This window comes from Rhinoderma darwinii (assembly GCF_050947455.1).
Source record: "Rhinoderma darwinii isolate aRhiDar2 chromosome 9 unlocalized genomic scaffold, aRhiDar2.hap1 SUPER_9_unloc_2, whole genome shotgun sequence".
NCBI lineage: Eukaryota > Metazoa > Chordata > Amphibia > Anura > Rhinodermatidae > Rhinoderma > Rhinoderma darwinii.
The window spans coordinates 216,166-237,369 of NW_027461828.1; the positions used below are offsets into that span (position 1 = coordinate 216,166).

At 45.3% G+C, this 21,204-nt stretch overlaps 1 protein-coding gene across 1 annotated transcript in view; it reads left to right on the top strand.

The window, feature by feature from the left end:
• The window catches only part of LOC142697927 (protein kinase C-binding protein NELL1-like), a 168,491-nt gene that overhangs the window by 73,795 nt on the left and 73,492 nt on the right, over nt 1–21,204 (top strand). Inside the window, exon 3 of the mRNA XM_075847723.1 lies at nt 18,895–19,045. Coding sequence (XP_075703838.1) covers nt 18,895–19,045 — 151 coding nt within the window. The remainder of the gene's footprint in view (nt 1–18,894; nt 19,046–21,204) is intronic.

The window sequence follows — 21,204 nt, forward strand, 5'->3', positions numbered from 1 at the left end:
GAACAGATCTAAAAGGCACTTACTGCAACAATTCCTCATGGTCTTCAAGATCTCTGCTTGCTTCATAGGTGACTCCGTTGTTTACTACTAGTGGGTACAAGTCTGTTCTGGTCATGTGATGGACACAGAGGTGCATGGCTCGTCACAGTACAGTTACCAAAGCTCTGTCGGCACCTGTATCCATCACGTGACCAGACCACACTTGTACCCACCAGAAGTAAACAATGAAGCAAGCAGAGATCTTGAACACTATGAGGAATTGATGCAGAAAGTATAATGGAAAATACAATCTTTTTGTATGAACTGAACGACCTCTTCAGACGCGGCTTTACGTTTTGCTTTGGTCACCTGATAATTAAAAAAACAAAAAAAAATCCTATATATTGAGAAAAAATTGTCTGCGCCTTGAGTCGCTCTGATTGACCAGTGATCCGTTATATTGCGTCTTCTACATAGTGTTCTGGGATAATGTGTCCGACCTCCTCCATCATCTGCTGGGCCAGAACTCTTCTGAAGAGCTTGCACTCTTTTTAGATGAGGTTTGTATTTCGTCTCGGATTAGCTTTATATATGGATGACGGGATTATTTCTAAATGAGCAGAAATCTCCTCTCACGAGGGTGGGCTCACACTACGCCGTTCCAGTGCGATACCAAACATTTACCGCCATCTGGAGAACAAAAGTGCTGCGCCACAACCTTGATGTGTGAACCCGTTCTTCTCTCGGGAAAATTGTGTTGGGGGGTAAGTGGGTTAGGGGTTTAGTACTATGGCGGTCTGGGTCCGTGTAATGTTCACACAAAGGTTGATTTTGACGTGGAAATCGTGTAGGAATCTGCACCACAAAATGTCCGAAATCGCCCCCCCCCCCCCATTGTTTTCAGTGGAAGGCAGAGGTGTCTTTTTTTTTTTTTTTTCCTAATTTTTTATTTTTTTTTTATTTCCCGGGCAGCTTTTAGCCACTCGCAGGGGAAAAAAAAAGGGGTCATGTACATTTTTGGCGCGGATCCGCCTTTGACCTCCCATTGAAATCCAATGGGAACCTGCGCACTAGTTTCCGAGCATATTTTGCTGCGTTTTTGGCTGCGGTCCTTGAATTAGCTTCAATGGCCGTGGGCAAAAAACGCCGTAGAAACCGATCTACCTTCCTGAAGGAATTCTGAGGTCTGTCTTTTTTTTTTTTTTCCTCCTGCAAAAAAATCTCCATGTGAACAGGGCCTATGCGGCTGACATAATTTTGGCGCTTGATGGCCGGTACATAATGGTTCGGCGTAGATGTGATAGAAAATCATCTTTTCCAGCAGATGATTGATGGATGATGAGAGTCGTCTCTCGCTGGTCACATGATGAATTTCCCGTGGCTCCGCGCTGATTAGAATTTCTTTAGCTGGTGAAGTATCTGCTTAATAAAATCCTTAATTGCGCAGTAAATTTCACTTCTTGCAGTAAATTAGTCATTATCGTAAAGAACGTAATGGAAACACAACAACCGAACGCGAATAAAACGGCAACAAAATAACGAAGAAAATAACGTTTATTCTCAACTGCTGGAAGTCGGATTCAGTTCTTGTTCCAGTTCCCCCGACCCCCTGATACGACACCGGTCACACCGCGCTGCTGACAAGGGGGATGGGTAATTGGCCCCGGTCCTCTCCACTCCACCGGTGATGTCCTCTCTGAGGGTGATGGGTAACCCCACTAATTTTTACATAGGAGACAATACGGTAACATCGTCTCCGACATGAAGATCCAATAGAGATTAGAATTCAATCCGTGTTTCCTGTGCAGATTACGGTGACGCAGAATAACAAGATGCTACAAAGTGTCCGCAAAACATCTCATCCCGTCCGTGTGATTCTAATGTCCTGTACAGATGGAGTATGTGATGTGGAAGTCGGCAACCAAGACGTACGTGTCCTACCGGGGAAACCCAGGCGGTGTCTATGGGGCCCCATCACCCTGTGTAATATGGAGGCGTCTGCCGGGCCCCACCAGTGCATGTTATATAGAGGAAACCCATGCTGTGCCTATGGGGCACCAATGCCCTGTGTAATATGGAGGCGGCTACCGGGCCCCACCTGTGCATGTTCTATAGAGGGAGCCCAGGCTGTGTCTATGGGGCTCCATCACTCTGTGTATTATGGAGGCGGCTACCGGGCCCCACCAGTGCATGTTCTATAGAGGGAGCCCAGGCTGTGTATATGGGGCCCCATCACCCTGTGTAATCTGGAGGCGTCTACCGGGCCCCACCAGTGCATGTTATATAGAGGGAGCCCGGGCTGTGACTATGGGGCCCCATCACCCTGTGTAATCTGGAGGCAGCTACCAGGCCCCACCAGTGCATGTTATGTAGAGGAAACCCAGGCTGTGTCTATGGGGCCCTATCACCCTGCGAACTATAAAGGTGTCTACCGGGCCCCACCAGTGTATGTTGTATAGGGGGAGCCCGGGCTGTGCCTATGGGGCCCCCATCACCCTGTGAAATATGGAGGCAGCTACCGAGCCCCACCAGTGCATGTTATATAGAGGGAGCCCAGGCTGCATCTATGGGGCCCCATCTCTCTGTGTACCATGGAGTCAGCCACTCTGCCTTCTTCCTAGAATTATCATAAAAACAATCCATGTTCATACTATGGGGGCCCATAAAGCAGTCCATGCAGTGTCTGAGGGCCCCATTCTCCTCACCATGGAGGTTGTGTAAAACTTACAGAATTTCACTATCTGTGGGATGGATGGGGACGACCGCTCGTTACTCCGATCTCTCGCCCCCATACATTATTATCACGTCGGCAGCGCCTCTCCCGGTTTACACACCAAGATGTGCTGCCGACAACCAGAATATTTAACTTTTTTAAAACTATAAGATCAGCGGATGATCCAGCGTTTACTCGTTCATCTGCTGATCGCTGATCTGTTTACACAGGGCAATGATCGGTAACGAGATTTATATGAACTAATGATCTGCCCGATAATCGTCCAGTGTAAAAGGGCCTCCTCACACATGATGGGCTTAGATACAGAAGCTTAGCAGACTGTATCACACAGAATAGGATTACATACACTAGTTCAGCAGGACACATTACATGATGGGGGGTGTAGTACTTCTAAGGCACTAGGACCCGGTAACTCTCAGATGCTTCTCGGCTGGATTTATACAAAACTTTTGAAGCATAAAAACCACTTGATAAGATCGATGATTTTGTTGCTGGGGCAGTTAGGACGTGTCTGTGATTTTGTTTCATTCATTGATTTTTTTGCAGCATGTTGTATCCTCTGAACAGAGCGCTCGTTATATTCTTTGTCTTTTCTCTTCTGTAAACTTTCCGCACGTCGAGCGCCTTGTACTATATATCTCTCTATACACATACACATACACATACATACACACAGGTCCCTCTCAATGAATTAGAATATCATCAAAAAGTTCATTTATTTCAGTAATTCAATTAAAAAAGTGTCTCACATATTCTATAGATTCATCACACACAGAGGGATCTGTTTCCAGCATTTCTTTCTGTTAATGTTGATGATTATGGGAACCGTTACTGAAAACCCAAAATTTTGTGCTCACAAAATGAGAATATTATATAAGCCCAATATCAAAAATTATTTTTAATACTGAAATGTCGTCCTACTGAGAAGTCTGTCCAGTATCTGCCCTCAATACTTGGTCGTGGCTCCGACTCTGCATGAATTACTGCATCAATGCGGCGTGGCATGGGGCGATCAGTCTGTGTCACTGCAGAGGTGGCATCAAGACGGCGTGGCATGGAGGCGATCAGTCTGTGGCACTGCTGAAGTGTTCTCAATGCGGCGTGGCATGGAGGCGATCAGCCTGTGGCACTGCTGAGGTGTTCTCAATGCGGCGTGGCATGGAGGCGATCAGTCTGTGGCACTGCTGAAGTGTTCTCAATGCGGCGTGGCATGGAGGCGATCAGCCTGTGGCACTGCTGAGGTGTTCTCAATGCGGCGTGGCATGGAGGCGATCAGTCTGTGGCACTGCTGAAGTGTTCTCAATGCGGCGTGGCATGGAGGCGATCAGCCTGTGGCACTGCTGAGGTGTTCTCAATGCGGCGTGGCATGGAGGCGATCAGCCTGTGGCACTGCTGAGGTGTTCTCAATGCAGCGTGGCATGGAGGCGATCAGCCTGTGGCACTGCTGAAGTGTTCTCAATGCGGCGTGGCATGGAGGCGATCAGCCTGTGGCACTGCTGAGGTGTTCTCAATGCAGCGTGGCATGGAGGCGATCAGCCTGTGGCACTGCTGAAGTGTTCTCAATGCGGCGTGGCATGGAGGCGATCAGCCTGTGGCACTGCTGAGGTGTGATCAATGCGGCGTGGCATGGAGGCGATCAGCCTGTGGCACTGCTGAGGTGTTATCAATGCGGCGTGGCATGGTGGTGATCAGCCTGTGGCACTGCTGAGGTGTGATCAATGCGGCGTGGCATGGAGGCGATCAGCCTGTGGCACTGCTGAGGTGTGATCAATGCGGCGTGGCATGGAGGCGATCAGCCTGTGGCACTGCTGAGGTGTTATGGAGCCCAGGCTGCTTTGATGTCGGCCTTCAGCTCGTCTGCAAATGAAATGCAAAACTTTCATCTGTAAACAGGACTGTGGGCACTGAGCAGCAGACCCGTCCTTCTCCTTAGCGCAGGTGAGACGCTTCTGACGTGGTGTCTGGGAATGCGGCAGTTTTCTCCCGTGTCCTGGACACGTCTGTGTGCGGCGGCGGCTCTTGAAGCACTGACTCCAGCCGCAGTCACTCCTTGTGAATCTCCCCCAGATTCTTGAATGGTCTTTTCTTGACAATCCTTTCCAGGCTGCGGTTCTCCCTGTTGCTTGTGCACCTTTTTTATACCGCACTTTTTCCGTCCTCTTCAGGGGCGTAACTAGGAAAGACTGGGCCCCATAGCAAACTTTTGACTGGGGCCCCCCCTCCCCTGGGTGTCACACAACCCCCCCCCCTTGTAGATAGTGCCTTTTTTACAGCCCCCCATGTAGATAACGCCATACAGCCCCCCCTCTGTAGATAGCGCCATACAGCCCCCTGCAGATAACGCCATACAGCCCCCCTGCAGAGAACACCATACAGCCCCCCCCTGTAGAGAACACCATACAGCCCCCCCTGTAGAGAACACCATACAGCTCCCCCTGTAGGGAACGCCATACAGCCCCCCCCCTGTAGAGAACGCCATACAGCCCCCCCCCCTGTAGGGAACGCCATACAGCTCCCCCCCTGTAGGGAATGCCATACAGTCACCCCCCCCTGTAGGGAACGCCATACAACGTTCCCCCCTGTAGGGAACGCCATACAGCGTCCCCCCTCCCAAAAAAATGCGACCTACAGTGTGCCGTACAAGATACATGTATCCCCTATCCACAGGATCTCCACAGGATAGGGGATACATGTGTGATCGCTGGCAGCGATAGGGAGAACGGGGGACTGAAAGTCCCCTGAACTTCTCCATCACAAACCTCTGACTTCCGGCGTCTGCGCAGCTCAATAAAAATGAAAGGAGCGCTGGTCACACAAGCGCACAAGCACGACCGGCGCTCCATTCATTTCTACGGAGCTGCCGACACAGACCCCGGAAGTCCGAGGTTTGTGATGGAGAACTTCAGGGGACTTTCAGTCCCCCGTTCTCCTTATCACTGCCAGCGATCACACAGGTATCCCCTGTCCTGTGGAGATCCTGTGGAGAGGGGATACATGTATTTTGTTCTATTTTGCGCCTTCAGGACCAGACACCGTTTAGCCATTTTTAGCACATGTTAGTTAAATGGCTATAACTTTTTTATTTGTTGGGCTAATGACGTGATTTTTGCGACGTCTTTTCCGTAGACAATGCAGGTTTCATTTTTTATCGTTTTTATACACACCTTTTTTGCTATTTTAGAATTTTTATTCATAAACTTTGAAAATAATAGTAAAAAAATAAGCTTTTTTACATTTCAGCAATTTTTTTTTTGGTAATAACATAGTTTTACCCTAAAATAGACCTTTTATTTGTGATCGCCATTGTCTACCGTAAATTTTTATATATTACATGTCTATATTAGGGTAATTGGGTCAGCGCTAGCATTACAACAATGATTGGCGGGGGGGGGGAACGTTTTTTTTTGGGGTGGGTATTTTATGTGTATTTATTATTTACATTTTTTTTGCACTTTACTTTATTATTTTTTTATTACTATGGTCTGTCCCTCAAAGGTCAAAGAAGACCTTTGGGGAACTTTATATATTTTTTTTTCTTTCTTTCACACCATGTCTTTCCACTGTAATTGGAGCTGCACAGCAGCCCCAGTTACAGGGGAAATCAGCCCTCTCATAGTGACGATTGTCACTAACTGGGCTGTGCTGGGTCTAGTTAGACCCAGCAGCAGCCTGCCACTAACGGCACTCGGCGATCATGTGACCAGTCATATGATCACCGGGAGGAATAGAGACGGCGCCGCTGCTGCTGTCTCTATTCCTATACACAGCGTTCATTGAACGCTGTGTAAGAAGACATCGGAGAAGACAGAAGCAGCGAAAGCTGCTTCTATCCTCTCCTCAGGGTCCCCGGCAGTCACTGACTGCCGGAGACCCGACATTCAGCTGCCCGATCGCGCGGGCAGCAAGTTAAAACCCGAGCCGTAGAAAGTCTATGGCTCGGGTTTTAAGGACCCTGACCGCTGGCCGTAAAAATTCAGCCAGCGGTCGGGAACCAGTTAATGGCAGAGCGGGGAGATACCTCCCTGCTCTGCCGTAGTGTTCAGTGGCGTCCCGCTGTAGCAGCCATAGCGGCTGCTAGCGGAGCCTCCGGCCATGGTGGGGGCCCGTGCCGGCGGGCGACACGGGCCCCCTCATGCCGCGGGCCCCGTAGCAGCCGCTACTGCTGCTACGGCGGTAGTTACGCCACTGGTCCTCTTCCATTAATCTGCTTGGATACAGCGCTGTATGAACAGCAGCTTCTTTAGCAATGTCCTTTTGTGGCTTCCCCTCCTTGTGGAGGCGTCAGACTCTTCTGGACAACTGTCGAGTCCGCAGTCTTCCCCGTGATTGTGTAGCCACTGAACCCGACTGTTGGGCCATTTAAAGGCTTAGGAAACCTTTGCAGGTGTTTGTGCTGATTCGCTGATTAGAGCGTCACACCCGGAGGCGACAAGCTGCAACTTCTACCCAATATTACATTTTTCTGAGACACTAAATTTTAGGTTTTCATTAACTGTTACCAGAATCATCAACATTAAAAGCAAAAACTGCTGGAAATAGATCCCTCTGTGTGTAATGAATCTATAGAATATACGAGACACTTTTTGAATTAAATTACTGAAATAAATAAACTTTTTGATTAAATTCTAAATAATTGAGAAGTGTGTGTGTATGTCTATAATGATAAACAGCTGCTAGTACGGGGTCTGCTGTCAGTGACTTATAGCTGCGCTGTGTGTGTGTGTGTGTGTGTGTATATATATATATATATATATATATATATATATATATATATATATAATGATAAACAGCTGCTAGTACGGGGTCTGCTGTCAGTGACTAATAGCTGCGCTGTGTGTGTGTGTGTGTGTGTGTGTGTGTGTGTGTTCGTTCATTGAATGGAGAAGTTCTCCTCCACCTCCCAATACATAAGCAAACTCCTGAACAAGCAGAGCTGCAGTTAAAAGCATGGGGAAGGACTTGGCAGCATCCTGAGCTTCTTGTGAGACAACGCCAGTCCTTTATGTGTAACTCCCCGGCCAGCGCCGGCAGACTCGCTGTCACACTATCCGCCGTATGAGTAGTAAATGTGGGATAGGGCAGCGGAGACATCAGACCCCAGACCCGACTGCGCCATTCACTTCACACTCCTCGCCTCCTGGTTCTCTTCACCTCACCACACTGGGGTCCTGACGTTGACACCCCCCTCCCCATCCCTGTGAGTCACCGCTCGTTCCTGCAGTTCTCAACATTACCGGACATCCAAGAGTGAAGAGGAGTAAAAGCAGCGGAAAGGAGGAGAGTTAAATAACTGGTGCAGGGTCTGTATTAGTCTAGGGGGTCTGGTCTGGGGTCTGTATTAGTCTAGGGGTTTGGTCTGGGGTCTGTATTAGTCTAGGGGGTCTGGTCTGGGGTCTGTATTAGTCTAGGGGGTCTGGTCTGGGGTCTGTATTAGTCTAGGGGGTCTGGTCTGGGGTCTGTATTAGTCTAGGGGGTCTGGTCTGGGGTCTGTATTAGTCTAGGGGGTCTGGTCTGGGGTCTGTATTAGTCTAGGGGGTCTGGTCTGGGGTCTGTATTAGTCTAGGGGGTCTGTATTAGTCTAGGGGGTCCGGTCTGGGGTCTGTATTAGTCTAGGGGGTCCGGTCTAGGGTCTATTACTTTAGGCAGTCTGGGGTCTGGATTACTGTAGGTGGTCTGTTTGTATTTAGGGAGTCTGGTCTGGGGTCTGTAATAATTAAGGGGGTCTGTGTTTTGTTTTGGAGTGTAATGAAAGGGGTCTTTGATTTACAAACTGTATCTAACTCAGCAGGTTGGGGGCCCCGTATAAATGGGCACTGTATATTGTAAATAATTTGGCTGCGGGCGCCACTTCATGCCTCACTTTTCCGGATCTCCCCAGTATGTTTTTTCTGTACCTCTGGGGAGACTATGGCGGCAATGTACAGAATTGTAGGGACGGCTTGTGTCGTCACACAGGCTCTGCGCAGGCGGCTCCGCGCAGTCGGCTCTGCTATGTGCAGAAGACTGACAGAACATTCAGCACGTGTTCACACAATGGTTACAGCTCGGAGTGTTGCTATCGGCACTGGATGACAATATTACCGTTATTGCAGACTGAGCCGTGTCACATTACCGTAGTGCGTCGTGTTTTATCGAGAAGTGTCATGGGATTTAAGAATCCGACTCTAATCCCAGATTAACGCTTCACTCAAGTTTATAGAGAACGAGCGAAAACCCCCAACATTTATTGTGATCAGATAAGGGGATAAAACGCATGTTTTCTGCTTCCCACGTAGAACGTCTCATTTTAAGGCTTGAGATTTCTATTTGTTTGATTTGTTCTCTCCCTGAGGATTGTGCGATCCATTGAGGCAGAAGAAAATGTTCTATATAATTATCAATCAACGAAACTTGACCCTTCATGAAATAATTTCTCCCTAATGTAGGTCCCAAGAAACTTTAAAGAGAATGTTGATTATTGAACACCCTTAAAACATTTTTTTGTTGTTAAATCTTTCCCATATTCAGTGCAGACAATTGTCATTTATCTTTTAATAGTATTAGTTACATGATGAAACTCTCTCTGCCTGCAGTCACCACTAGGGGGAGCTCACTGCATACATTTAAGGGGTTTTCCCATCCGTTACATTTAGGACATATCCACAGGAGACATCAGATAGATGCGGGTCCCACCTCTAGGACCCGCAGCTATCTATAGAACGGGTCCCCCTAAACACCCTTCTGCTGCTCTGTGTTGTAGCTGAAGCGGGTGATTCCTGACCATGAATTACGGAAACAGCGTAGTCCCCCCTAGTGGTGACTGCAGGCAGACCGAATCTTATTTATCTATATGACTAGGAAGGAGATTTGGAACGCTGCGTCAAACATATATTATGAAGTTAATCACAAAATATTGACCCCTAGAAGTAACGTTGTGTCATTTTTAAGTACTTGAGTTGTCCTCTTATATTACTGGGTTAAAGGGGTTCTCCGGAAGGTTTAGGCCTTGGTTCGCACGGCGCTCCAAAAAAGACTACGTGTAAATGTGTCAAACGCTAGGGTTTTTGTAAAGAGTTTTTTAAACTACAGGTGTTTCTGACGCATTTTATGCGCACTTTCTGTGTTTTTTTTTTGTTTTTTTTTTTGGTGCGTAATTAGGACTCCCATTGACTGTCGGGGAATTAGGCACGTTTTCGGTGCCAAAGAATTGACCGGACGCTGCTTTTTATTTCCGACACGTTTTTTAAACAAGCGCTCGCTTTCTCATTGATATCAATGGAAAGTTTAGATCATGTGCTTTTTGACGCGGTTTATGCGCTGAAAAACGCGCTAAATACACACCGTGTGAACAGGGCCTTATGTGTTTTGTATAATAGTGTTTATGGTCATAAAATATTCTGGTTTGAAGTCGCCTATAGGGGGAGCTTATTGAGGATTTATTTGTTCTGGGAGCTGTATTAATAATATTGCTGTGAGCTCCCCCTAGTGGTGGCCGCAGATGGACAATAATTGTATTTCTTTGCTCTCGTTGGGCGTGCATATTTTAGGGCTTTCTTTACATTGTTACTGAATAAATGCTACAATGGTATTTAGATGTTTGCAGGTGTGATTATTGGAGATATTGGAGTGCCGGTCAGGAGGTCAAATAGATCTAGAATGTGCCGTAGGTAAACCGATGCCCTCTGTTGGTGTATGTAGGTTATGGGCCGACTATGTCCATCCATAAATATGGCCCTGCAGTCTGACTGCCGCGCAGGTGAAGCTTCTGCAGAGCTTCATCTCAATATTCAGCGAGCGACGTGGCACCGACTAGATGGCACCTAATTGAGATTGAATAATGTATGGCGGACTACAGGTGGCATTTAATGTGCATTTCCTCTGTGCCAACCATCTAGTTACACCGGTGACATTTCATATACATTTTTTTTTTTTTCTCTCCGTCCTTTTTGATTTCAGGTTTACACAAAATTAAATATTTAAAAATAGAAGGAAAAACAAGGGAATAATCTTTATTTAGCATCGTGCGTTCTGCTGCACGGAGGAATAACGACAGTCGGGGTTTTGGTCGTGTTGTGCTGCCGTGCAGAATATTAATATGGAGCTGATCGGCGTGAAGGTCTGCTGGCGCATGTAGGGTGGTGAGATAATGCAGAGCGGGTTAGGTTGTCTGTATCTATTATATATTGTATTCATTAAACTTTTTTGTATCGTTTTGTGATTTTGAGATGTTTTGTTTTTTTTGATTGTATTTGTCAATTTTATTTTGTATTTCTATTAATATTTGAGTTTTGTTTTTTGTTTTTTTTTACAAAATATCAAATAAAACAGAAATTCTGTTGCGGTTTCAAACATAAGAATGTTGCATTAATTCAAACAGTTGCGATTTACATCTCCTCTTAAAAACATTCCAGTCCAACCAGAATTTTGACCATTCTGGAATGGGAATGAATGAATATATATATAATGGAATAATCTTATATTTACACCCCCTCCTCCATTACTCCTTGTGGGACTTGTCATATTTTGAGGGGCCCCAGAGTGGCTCTCGTATTCTTCTGGTTGCACCATATAAAGTGTTGAAAGGGAGGAACTAGATCAGTGATGTGTAGATAAAGGAGTAGAACAGTGTCGCTGCTCCTTTGGGGTACTGGGTGATAGGAGGAGCTCTTACTATCTTCCCCAGATTGTAGCACTGTGTTTGGGTCTCTCCTTCCACCATTATTAAGATTAGCTGATCTTGCTGGATTTAAAAAAATTGTGTGTGTGTATGTATATGTGTGTATGTGTGTGTGTATATATATATATATATATATATATATATTAATATATATACACAGACAATCATACGGAGAGGTACTCAGTCTTTAGAACATTGATGGGCTCAATGGAGATTTTTTTTAAAAAGAATATAATATATATTATATATTTTTTTTTTTTCTCCATTGAGCCCATGAATGTTCTAAAGACTGAGTACCTCTCCGTATGATTAGATTTATCCTTTTAGCTTCTGAGTCTCTCTTTTAGGAGATAAGTTTGTGGGGGAAGGGGTTTTGGCTGGAATATTAATACTCCGGAATTATAAAGACACGACCGATCCATAATTTCTGCAAACGGGGAGAGTCTGTAGGGGGGAGTTTCTTGTAATAAAACCACGTTGGATGGAGTCGTTCGAGACGTCACAGGGTTTTCATCCTCTTATTGGGCGATTTGTGGCCCTTTATCGTCCCTGGAAACTATTCCCACGTTCGTAGCCTAGTGGAATTTTTGCTGTAAATTGGGGGATGGCGGTCGATTTTAAAGGTGAGGTCGGGTTTTTCATATCTGTCGGCTCCGCATATCTTTTATATACAACTTATCCAGAACACAATATGTAGACACACAATGTAAAGCAATTAACCAATTAAACTTGGGGCTGAACTGCCACATTTCCATTTTGCACGTCTGACTGTAGTGGTGGGGAGTTACACTCGGAGTGCGTGCGATCTTCTGCTCCCAGTCAATTATCACTTCTGATTGTAGAGAGGATCAGACCATGCTGTGTCTCTCTACCAGGTTTATAGGGGGACGAGTTAAAGGGAAACGGCATGGGAACATTGCTTCAAGATCAAGTGAGCTCCTAGTTCGGAGGGAAGTGAATGTTCAAGGACCAAACCCTCAAATCATGAAGCTCCGGCTCTCAGGCAGTGAAAAGAAGAGTCAGAATAGTCATAGGGGGTCCTCGACGGTTAAAATCCCATAACTCCTGTCCCTTGCTATCTTAACCCCTTGCCGCCACAGCAATTTTTGCCATTTTTGTTTTTGCCGTTTTTGTTTTTGCCATTTTTGTTTTTTCTTCCCCGCCTTCCAAAAGCCATAACTTTTTGTCTTTTTTGTAATAGAACCACTGAATTTACCATTTAATATCCTGGGAAACAAAAAATTGTGGGGAAAAAAACAGCGAATTCTCCATAGTTTTTTGGGTTTCATTTGTACAGTGTTCACCGTGTGATATAAATGACGTTCACTTTATTCTGCGAGGGAAAACTATTCCGGCGTTACCAAATTTAGTTTTTTTTGTTTTTTATATAGATCTGTTCGAGTGACTGAAAACTGTAATTCTGTCGTTTTTTATTCCTTTTTTTATGGCGTTCACCCTGTTGCTTAAATAATATATTAGAATAGTTTAGACTTAAAGGATAAATTATTATTTTTTTTATATTTTTTGGCATTACTTTCGGGGAAAAATAAATAAAGGTGAGTTGTTGTTGTTGTTGTTGTTGTTATTTTTTGTTAAGTTTTAATATATATATATTTTTTTTTAAATGTATACGTTACTAAAAACTTATATTTTTTCTTCAGTCCAGCGATTTGTTTGTTCGCTGGTACAATACACTGCAATACCTTTTTGTATTTTTCTTATTTTTACCGGCTCCTATTATGTCCTGCCTTTGGCCCGCCTTTATTAGTCCTTTCCCGTACAGTTTGTCGGCTTAGTCCGGATGGCCCATCTTCCACATATGGCATGCGGCGGGTCTGTGGTCTTTAGAGGCCCTTTATCCGATCCTGTGGAGACCCGCGGTCGTTCCCTGGCGATCTGCTATGGAGGACAGAGGAGTTTTCCTCCGGAGATCAGGGCCGGGTTGGTTCCAGGGCTCCTTCCGGAGTACAGAAACGTCTGGTCAGGACTTCGGGGTAGAAGAGACTGAGTAATGGCGGATCATGTCGCTGGCGGTGTCGCTTGTGAAGGAGGATATTTTGCGAAAGGCTCTTCTTTCCATCTCTTCTCAATGGAATCGTCCTCCTCGAAAAAAGTTCCTTTACCCCTCGGGTTTCCAACGGCTGAGTTTTTTTGGACTGAGCTCGGACTATGGAGACTTTGTTGAAATCAAGCCGCTTCATGGGAACTTTTCTCTGTTTTTGCTGTTGGGTTGTTTGAGAATTTTGAGATTCTTGATTGTGATGCGGTCGGACCTCTCGACGCGACGATAATGATCAATGCCGAGTGCAGCCGGCCGGTCGTGTTCCCAAGTTTTATTCTTGTATTTTCTATGCAGACGTTATCTACATTTTTTATTTTTTGTTTCTAGATTTTGTGATAGAATTTTGTTTTATTCTATTTTATTTCTATATTTCATACTTTTTTTTTTTTTACACTTTCAATTATTTTTTTTCTTAGGATAGTTGTTATTCTGTACAAGCAAAATTCATGCAACCGTGTCTGTGTCTCCCACATCCCTCTGGTGGGCTATAGAGCAGACACTTCATCTTTTACCTAGGATAACCTGACGTTTTTCAGAAGCCGCCATTGTTGCCAGATGAACCGTGACTTCTTTCATAGAGCTTCAGCTAAAGTGAATGTTAACCCTTCAACACCATTTTTATTTCCCCAGCTCCCTCTAGTGGTGACTGTAGGCAGACAGAATTTTATCATTTAACTTTATAGGATTTTGGGATTCTGTATCGGAAAAACGGAGCTCTAACCGTCATAATAATTCATTAAGAAATTAATCCGCGCAGAATGTTGAACCTAAAAACAACATTGTATTAAAAAAAGAATTTTCACTTTAAACTAGTCACATGTGTGAGATTCTTTTTGGTGTGGATCCTGTGGGGTAAACCATGGCTATGAATTGGTCCATGCCTGAAACCGACATCTTACTATGGGCAGGGGTATGGCCATAGGGGTAGCAGTCGCACCAGGATTCTGATTTTGGAGGGGGTCAGAAGACCCCCTATGCCACATGAGGACAGCAGCATTATAAATGGCGCTTAAGAGATGGGGGCCCTGTTTACAGATTTTGCATTGGGACCCAGGAACTTTGTCTCTGACCATGGGTGCGTGGACCATACTATCACTCCACGCAGTTATTATAGGGCCCTAGAAGAAGACTCCATCTCCGCTTGGCTCCTTCCCCCTTCCTAATGGGTACCATGAACCTTCTCAGGACTCTTTCTCTCCATAATATTAGCAACCAATGGAGCAGAACCAGCCAGAAGCTGTGCCAACATTCCCTCCTAGTAGGGTTGAGAGCAATAGAACAAAGTGGGGAGACGTTTTAGTGTCCCCAGAATGGGACCCTATTTTAATTTTAGCAGTGGTGCCCCCTTTGTTGAGACCTTGAGAACTTGCCAGGTGGACCCGTCCGTTCTCCTATACTTTGGCTTATGATGAAGTTCCCCTTTGCGGGTGTTGAACATCACCTTTAAGAAAACCCTTTTTCTGGGCCGTTGATGTGACGTGTCACCAGTTGTGACAGCGATGACATAAAACTTTAATACAATAAGAATATTATCTTGCTGCAGCTTTGGTTACAAGACTTTGATTTTTGCTCCTCTGTAGAATGTTTCCGCATGTGACATTTTGAAAGGTTTTCGCAATCATCTCGAGGAAAGCGGCGACGGCGTGACTAACCTCGCTGACGGATGAATACAGGCAGAATATTCTCTCCTCGCGGTAATAGACGTGCGAACTGAGTATTACATGAGCACTGAATAGGGACCGTCCTGGACTGTATCATTTAAGGTGGAAGAAAGAAAAGGAGACGGTTGGGACTTAGAAGCTGCTGATAGAACGTCTGAGGTCACCGAAGGTCGGACACTTATTTTCCCGGCTCTTCCGCTCAGTTCTGCAGTTTGTAAATCTCGCTCTGATTTCTTCCGCACACCGAAGAATGGACGATTTGTAAGACAATGGCGATTGTAACAAAGTTTCACAGATCCTAGCTCTGATTTTGGCTTGTATTGTATGTCTTATACATGTATTATACTCCAGTCACATCCAGAGCTGCATACACAATTCTAGTAGTTGTCTTTTGGAACTTTGGTATAGCCATTCGTGACTCTGAAGACCCAGCCCTATCACAAATTATTATGTATGGAAATCCTGTTATTGCGCATTGTTGGTTCCCTGGTCCCCCTTTTGGCTCTTCTTGTTATTCTACTGCAGTAATGTCGTGTCATCCCAATCAATGGGCGCCGTGATCAGGTGCCTGGAAAGTGCTCACCGTAACGGGGGATCCGGATTAACACGGTTATTAGGACGTCTCTGATGACGCACTGTTATGGGGACATCTGTTTCAAACCACAACAAAGTGTTACTGCTAACTTAAATGTAATTACATCCCCCCCCTGTCCTCTTCAGTCGGCCGCGCCGTATCTAGTTCTCTGTAGTCGGCTGCGCCGTATCTAGTTCTCTGTAGTCGGCCGCGCCGTATCTAGTTCTCTGTAGTCGGCCGCGCCGTATCTAGTTCTCTGTAGTCGGCCGCGCCGTATCTAGTTGTCTGTAGTCGGCCGCGCCGTATGTGGTTCTCCGTAGTCTGCCGCGCCGTATGTGGTTCTCCGTAGTCTGCCGCGCCGTATGTGGTTCTCCGTAGTCTGCCGCGCCGTATGTGGTTCTCCGTAGTCGGTCGCATCTAGTTCTCCGTAGTCGGCCGCGCCGTATCTAGTTCTCCGTAGTCGGCCGCGCTGTATCTAGTTCTCCGTAGTCGGCCGCGCCGTATCTAGTTCTCCGTAGTCGGCCGCGCCGTATCTAGTTCTCCATAGTCGGCCGCGCCGTATCTAGTTCTCCGTAGTCGGCCGCGCCGTATGTGGTTCTCCGTAGTCTGCCGCGCCGTATGTGGTTCTCCGTAGTCTGCCGCGCCGTATCTGGTTCTCCGTAGTCGGCCGCGCCGTATCTAGTTCTCCGTAGTCGGCCGCGCCGTATCTAGTTCTCCGTAGTCGGCCGCGCCGTATCTAGTTCTCCGTAGTCGGCCGCGCCGTATCTAGTTCTCCGTAGTCGGCCGCGCCGTATCTAGTTCTCCATAGTCGGCCGCGCCGTATCTAGTTCTCCGTAGTCGGCCTCGCCGTATCTAGTTCTCCGTAGTCGGCCGCGCTGTATCTAGTGTCGGCCGCGCTGTATCTAGTTCTTCACTCTGAGACTTCCATGAAGAGTTCTTTGAATCAATGTAGATTTTTTTTGTTGTTTTTCTGGCAATGATACAAAGTAATTTTGTTGCGGATAATGAAGGGTTTTCCCATAATTCAGAGGGAATATACAGCGCTGGCCTTTTTATCAGACACTTGATGAATCGAACGGGGCGAATGTCTAGAATTATTTCGTATTCCTGGACGCAGGAGAACAAAGGAATAAGTGGAAGCTTCTGCGGCGTGTTGTGACCAGGACTCTGTCTAATTGGTGCGGAGTTGATTGATGACGGGGCCGGAGGGTTTTGGCGTTTATTGAACATTGTCTGTTGGTGCCGCGCGGTCATCACTGGATGGAGCTGCTGGTTGGCAGCATGGAGCGGGCACACGATGCCGTCATTAACATGGATCTAGACCGCCTGTTGATGTACAAAAAAAATTTCTTTTGTTTTTTAGCTTTTTTTTCTTCTAAATTCAGAACAAAAATTTTCACTATCGAGAGTCAGAAATGTGGCAATTTAAATTCAAGAATTCTGGGAGACTTGACACAAAAGACCTATATTAATCCAACGCCGAGCCGCATATCAAAATTGTAGCAAAATCTCTATGCGTGTAGATCCTTTGCCCCTAGGTTCCCATGACAACACTTCCTGTTCTTTGCTTTGACCGCTCAGCCTTGTCATTAGTTTGCCATACACATAATTATAATTGTCTATAGCAAGTGGTAGACATAAAGACGCCATTCTAAACCCCGGAATATTGGGGTCCTCGAGAGGATTGACCTATATAGACCCGACACCCAACCGATTTATGCTAATTTTATCAAAGCCGCATGAACTTTCAAGTTACAGGCTCTATACGTTCAGGTCATCCTATCCTATGTCCCCATGACAATACCGCTTGTCCTGTGCTATGACCGCTTGGCCTGGCGATAACCCGGTTATACGCATAATAATATCGATCAATAGGAAGTGGTAAACAAATGTCGTATTTCCTTTTTTTTTATTATGGAAATTTTAATTAAATTTGAACACATTTTTGGTTTAAAAAAAAAAAAAAAAGAAACGAATGTTATGAATACTATGGATTTTTTTTATTTTATGGACATGTATATTTAAAACAAAATAAAAATATTAATTTCTAAGATTCCCCCCCCCCCATCATGAGATCTAGGACGGCACAGAAAAGTGGGGCATTTCCAGGGGGGATAATGGGTGCAAGATATCCGTATAGTTCCCTTTAATTAAAGGGAAACCGCTCCTTTATGACTTGATTGTCCATATGTTGGTTTATTGGACATGCTGGAAGCTTCTTCTGCCTGCAGGGTGGTGGTGCGGTGTAATAATGTGGATTCCGTCTCTCAGTGATTTGGAGCTCACACTTTGTCAGTTCTTTATAGGATTATGCAGGATTTCACTCCTCTAATGCTACTGTCAGATACAGATTTACCCCGGCCGGACAGGAGCCAATAGGAATAAGCTGACGGGATATGGAGTAGATTGCTCAAGTAATGACTTTACATATTTTAAAGTCAGGCAAGGACAATGAGTTTGCAAATCCATTGAAAATCCGAAGCGTAAATGCAGCAAGATTGTGAGTTGAAAGAGAACTAGTAGAAGTCCATTGTAAAAAAAACAACTGAAAATGTAAAGGGAAAAATATACAGTTACAAAACCCTATGCCTGCAGATCCTCCTCTTCTATGTCCCCATGACAACACTTCCTGCAATGTGCGCTGGCAGCTCAGCAAGTGGATACAAGAAATCTTTGGTGCTGCTTTTACCCATGGAAAATAAAGGAAGGGTTATATTCCGAACATATTTTCTTCCCTATGGTAGACCTCGTCTGACATGGACATATGGGTTGTCTTCATACATTTTACATTGTGGATACATATATATTATAGTGTATGTCCAGCTATGTGGGCATTAATGAGAATCGTTATTCAAATCGACTCCCTGTCCATACACCGACTAGTTTAGGATGAAGATATTGATGTAGATGGTTAAGAAGATCAACATAAAGACACAGGACAAGAAGTGTTGTCATAGGACAAGAATAGAAAGCTGAATTATCAGAGTTTTTTTTTTATAGGAGAATTTGACAAGTCTAATGTTATGTGTGATTTCTGTTTCCTAACAATCGGATTGATTCGTTGTCGTGGTCTGTCCGATATTGTGTCACATGCGCGACTGTCCGATTATAAACTGATTACACTGACCCTTGTAGCGTCACGGAGCAGCCGGGCGTCCTCAGCGGTCCTGGCCCGGCTGCATCACACGTCACCCAAGACCCATTCTTAATCTTGTCTCTTATTTGCAGATGTGGAGCGAGAGATCCATGCGGCGCCGCACACCGGAGAAAAGGTCGTTCAACTATTCAGGAATAAGAGTGAGTTCACGTTCCTGGCCTCCATACAGCAAAGGTCGTCATCGTCTGGGGTCATCCTCTCCATACGACAGATGGAGCACAGGTAACACCATGAAACTTAATACTGCTCCTTCCTTCATGTCATAACGGACAATGGGCTAGTCTGGGTCGGTGGTTGCGCCCCTGGCGTCTGCGGTTGCGCCCCTGGCGTCTGCGGTTGGGCTCCCGGGGTCTGCGGTTGGGCTCCCGGGGTCTGCGGTTGGGCTCCCGGGGTCTGCGGTTGGGCTCCCGGGGTCGGTGGTTGGGCTCAAAGTCAATGGCTCTACTCAAGTGTAACAATGTAATATTGTGACGAGCAGTTCTGTAGGGTGTTATTTCTTGGTAGACGTGATGGTCTGGAGTGTAGATATCGGATTGCAGTCGCTCCAGGCCTTATTTCTGATGGGGGGCTAAAGCCCCTCTACCACATAGGAGGCCTCAGAAGACCGGCCCAGTAGTGGATCATCACCTACACCCACTTTGAGACTGAGATCAGCAAGTTACCCCCTATCCTACGTTGCAAGCGGAATGCCCCATTTTAATATGGCCTCCAATGCAATGGTTAAAAAAAAAAAAAAAAGTGGTTTTTGTATTGACGAATGTGTGTCACGTGACCCCCGGTCTCCACATAGATGAGGGTGCCAGAGGTGTACCCCCATCTTTTCAGGAATTTCTAACCTATCCTTTGATTATGCCGTTATCTATAGACCTTAGGTAATTGCTGCCACATCTGGCCAATATCCGCAGAATTGGGCCGACTCATTTGTCTGGGAGCACCATCAAGCGCCCCCCGTTTGGACAGATCTTGATGGGGGGGAGGGTCGGTTTGGTTTTCAGGTGGCACTTTGGTTGTTGGATGTTATTTAAAATATTGGACGATTTCCATGAGCTAATTGGTATTAAAAAGAAATATTTCATTGTAGCGGGGGATGTGCTCTGCGTGGAGTTCGGCTTTTATTTCACTGATTTTGAACAATTGTCGGTAATTTATAAATAGAAGAAAATGTGAATCCTTGTGATGTTCTCCCACCGGCTCATTAGCGGCGCGGCTCTTCTGTTGTGACTGCACGCGCTCGCAGCTCGGGGATTTGTTATGCTGCAGGGATTATTCTGCTGTGATCCATCCACCTGTACAGGCCTCTCCATATGGCTCTCTGTGACATAATGGCTGCAACAAGCCGCAATGAATGGGCTCCGACTCAGGTCGACTCGAAAGTAATGCACCGATTATTGTGTAATATTTTCTGGGTTCGTCTATTCTGCAACATTGTATCAAAGCGGTGAATATATCATGGAACATTGCATCGAACAATTACATCTATCCTGCAACATTGTATCGAACAATTACATCTATCCTGCAACATTGTATCGAAACATTAATATTGTATCGAACCATTACATCTATCCTGCAACATTGTATCGAACAATTACATCTATCCTCCAACATTGTATCGAAGCATTACATCTATCCTATAATATTGTATCGAAACATTACATCTATCCTGCAACATTGTATCGAACAATTACATCTATCCTATAATATTGTATCGAAACATTACATCTATCCTATAATATTGTATCGAACCATTACATCTATCCTCCAACATTGTATCGAACAATTACATCTATCCTGCGACATAGTATCGAAACATTACATCTATCCTGCGACATTGTATCGAAACATTACATCTATCCTGCGACATTGTATCGAAACATTACATCTATCCTGCGACATTGTATCGAAACATTACATCTATCCTGCGACATTGTATCGAAACATTACATCTATCCTGCGACATTGTATCGAAACATTACATCTATCCTGCGACATTGTATCGAAACATTACATCTATCCTGCGACATTGTATCGAAACATTACATCTATCCTGCGACATTGTATCGAAACATTACATCTATCCTGCGACATTGTATCGAAACATTACATCTATCCTGCGACATTGTATCGAAACATTACATCTATCCTGCGACATTGTATCGAAACATTACATCTATCTTCCGACATTGTATCGAAACATTACATCTATCTTCCAACATTGTATCAAAACATTACATCTATCCTGCAACATTGTAGCAAAGTATTAAATCTATATTGGGGCATTGTTTAGCAGCATTACATCTATCCTGCAACATTGCATCGAATCATTACATCAGTTCTTCAGCTCTAGGTGTTCCCTTACCCGAAGGGGTAACCAGCAAGTCCTG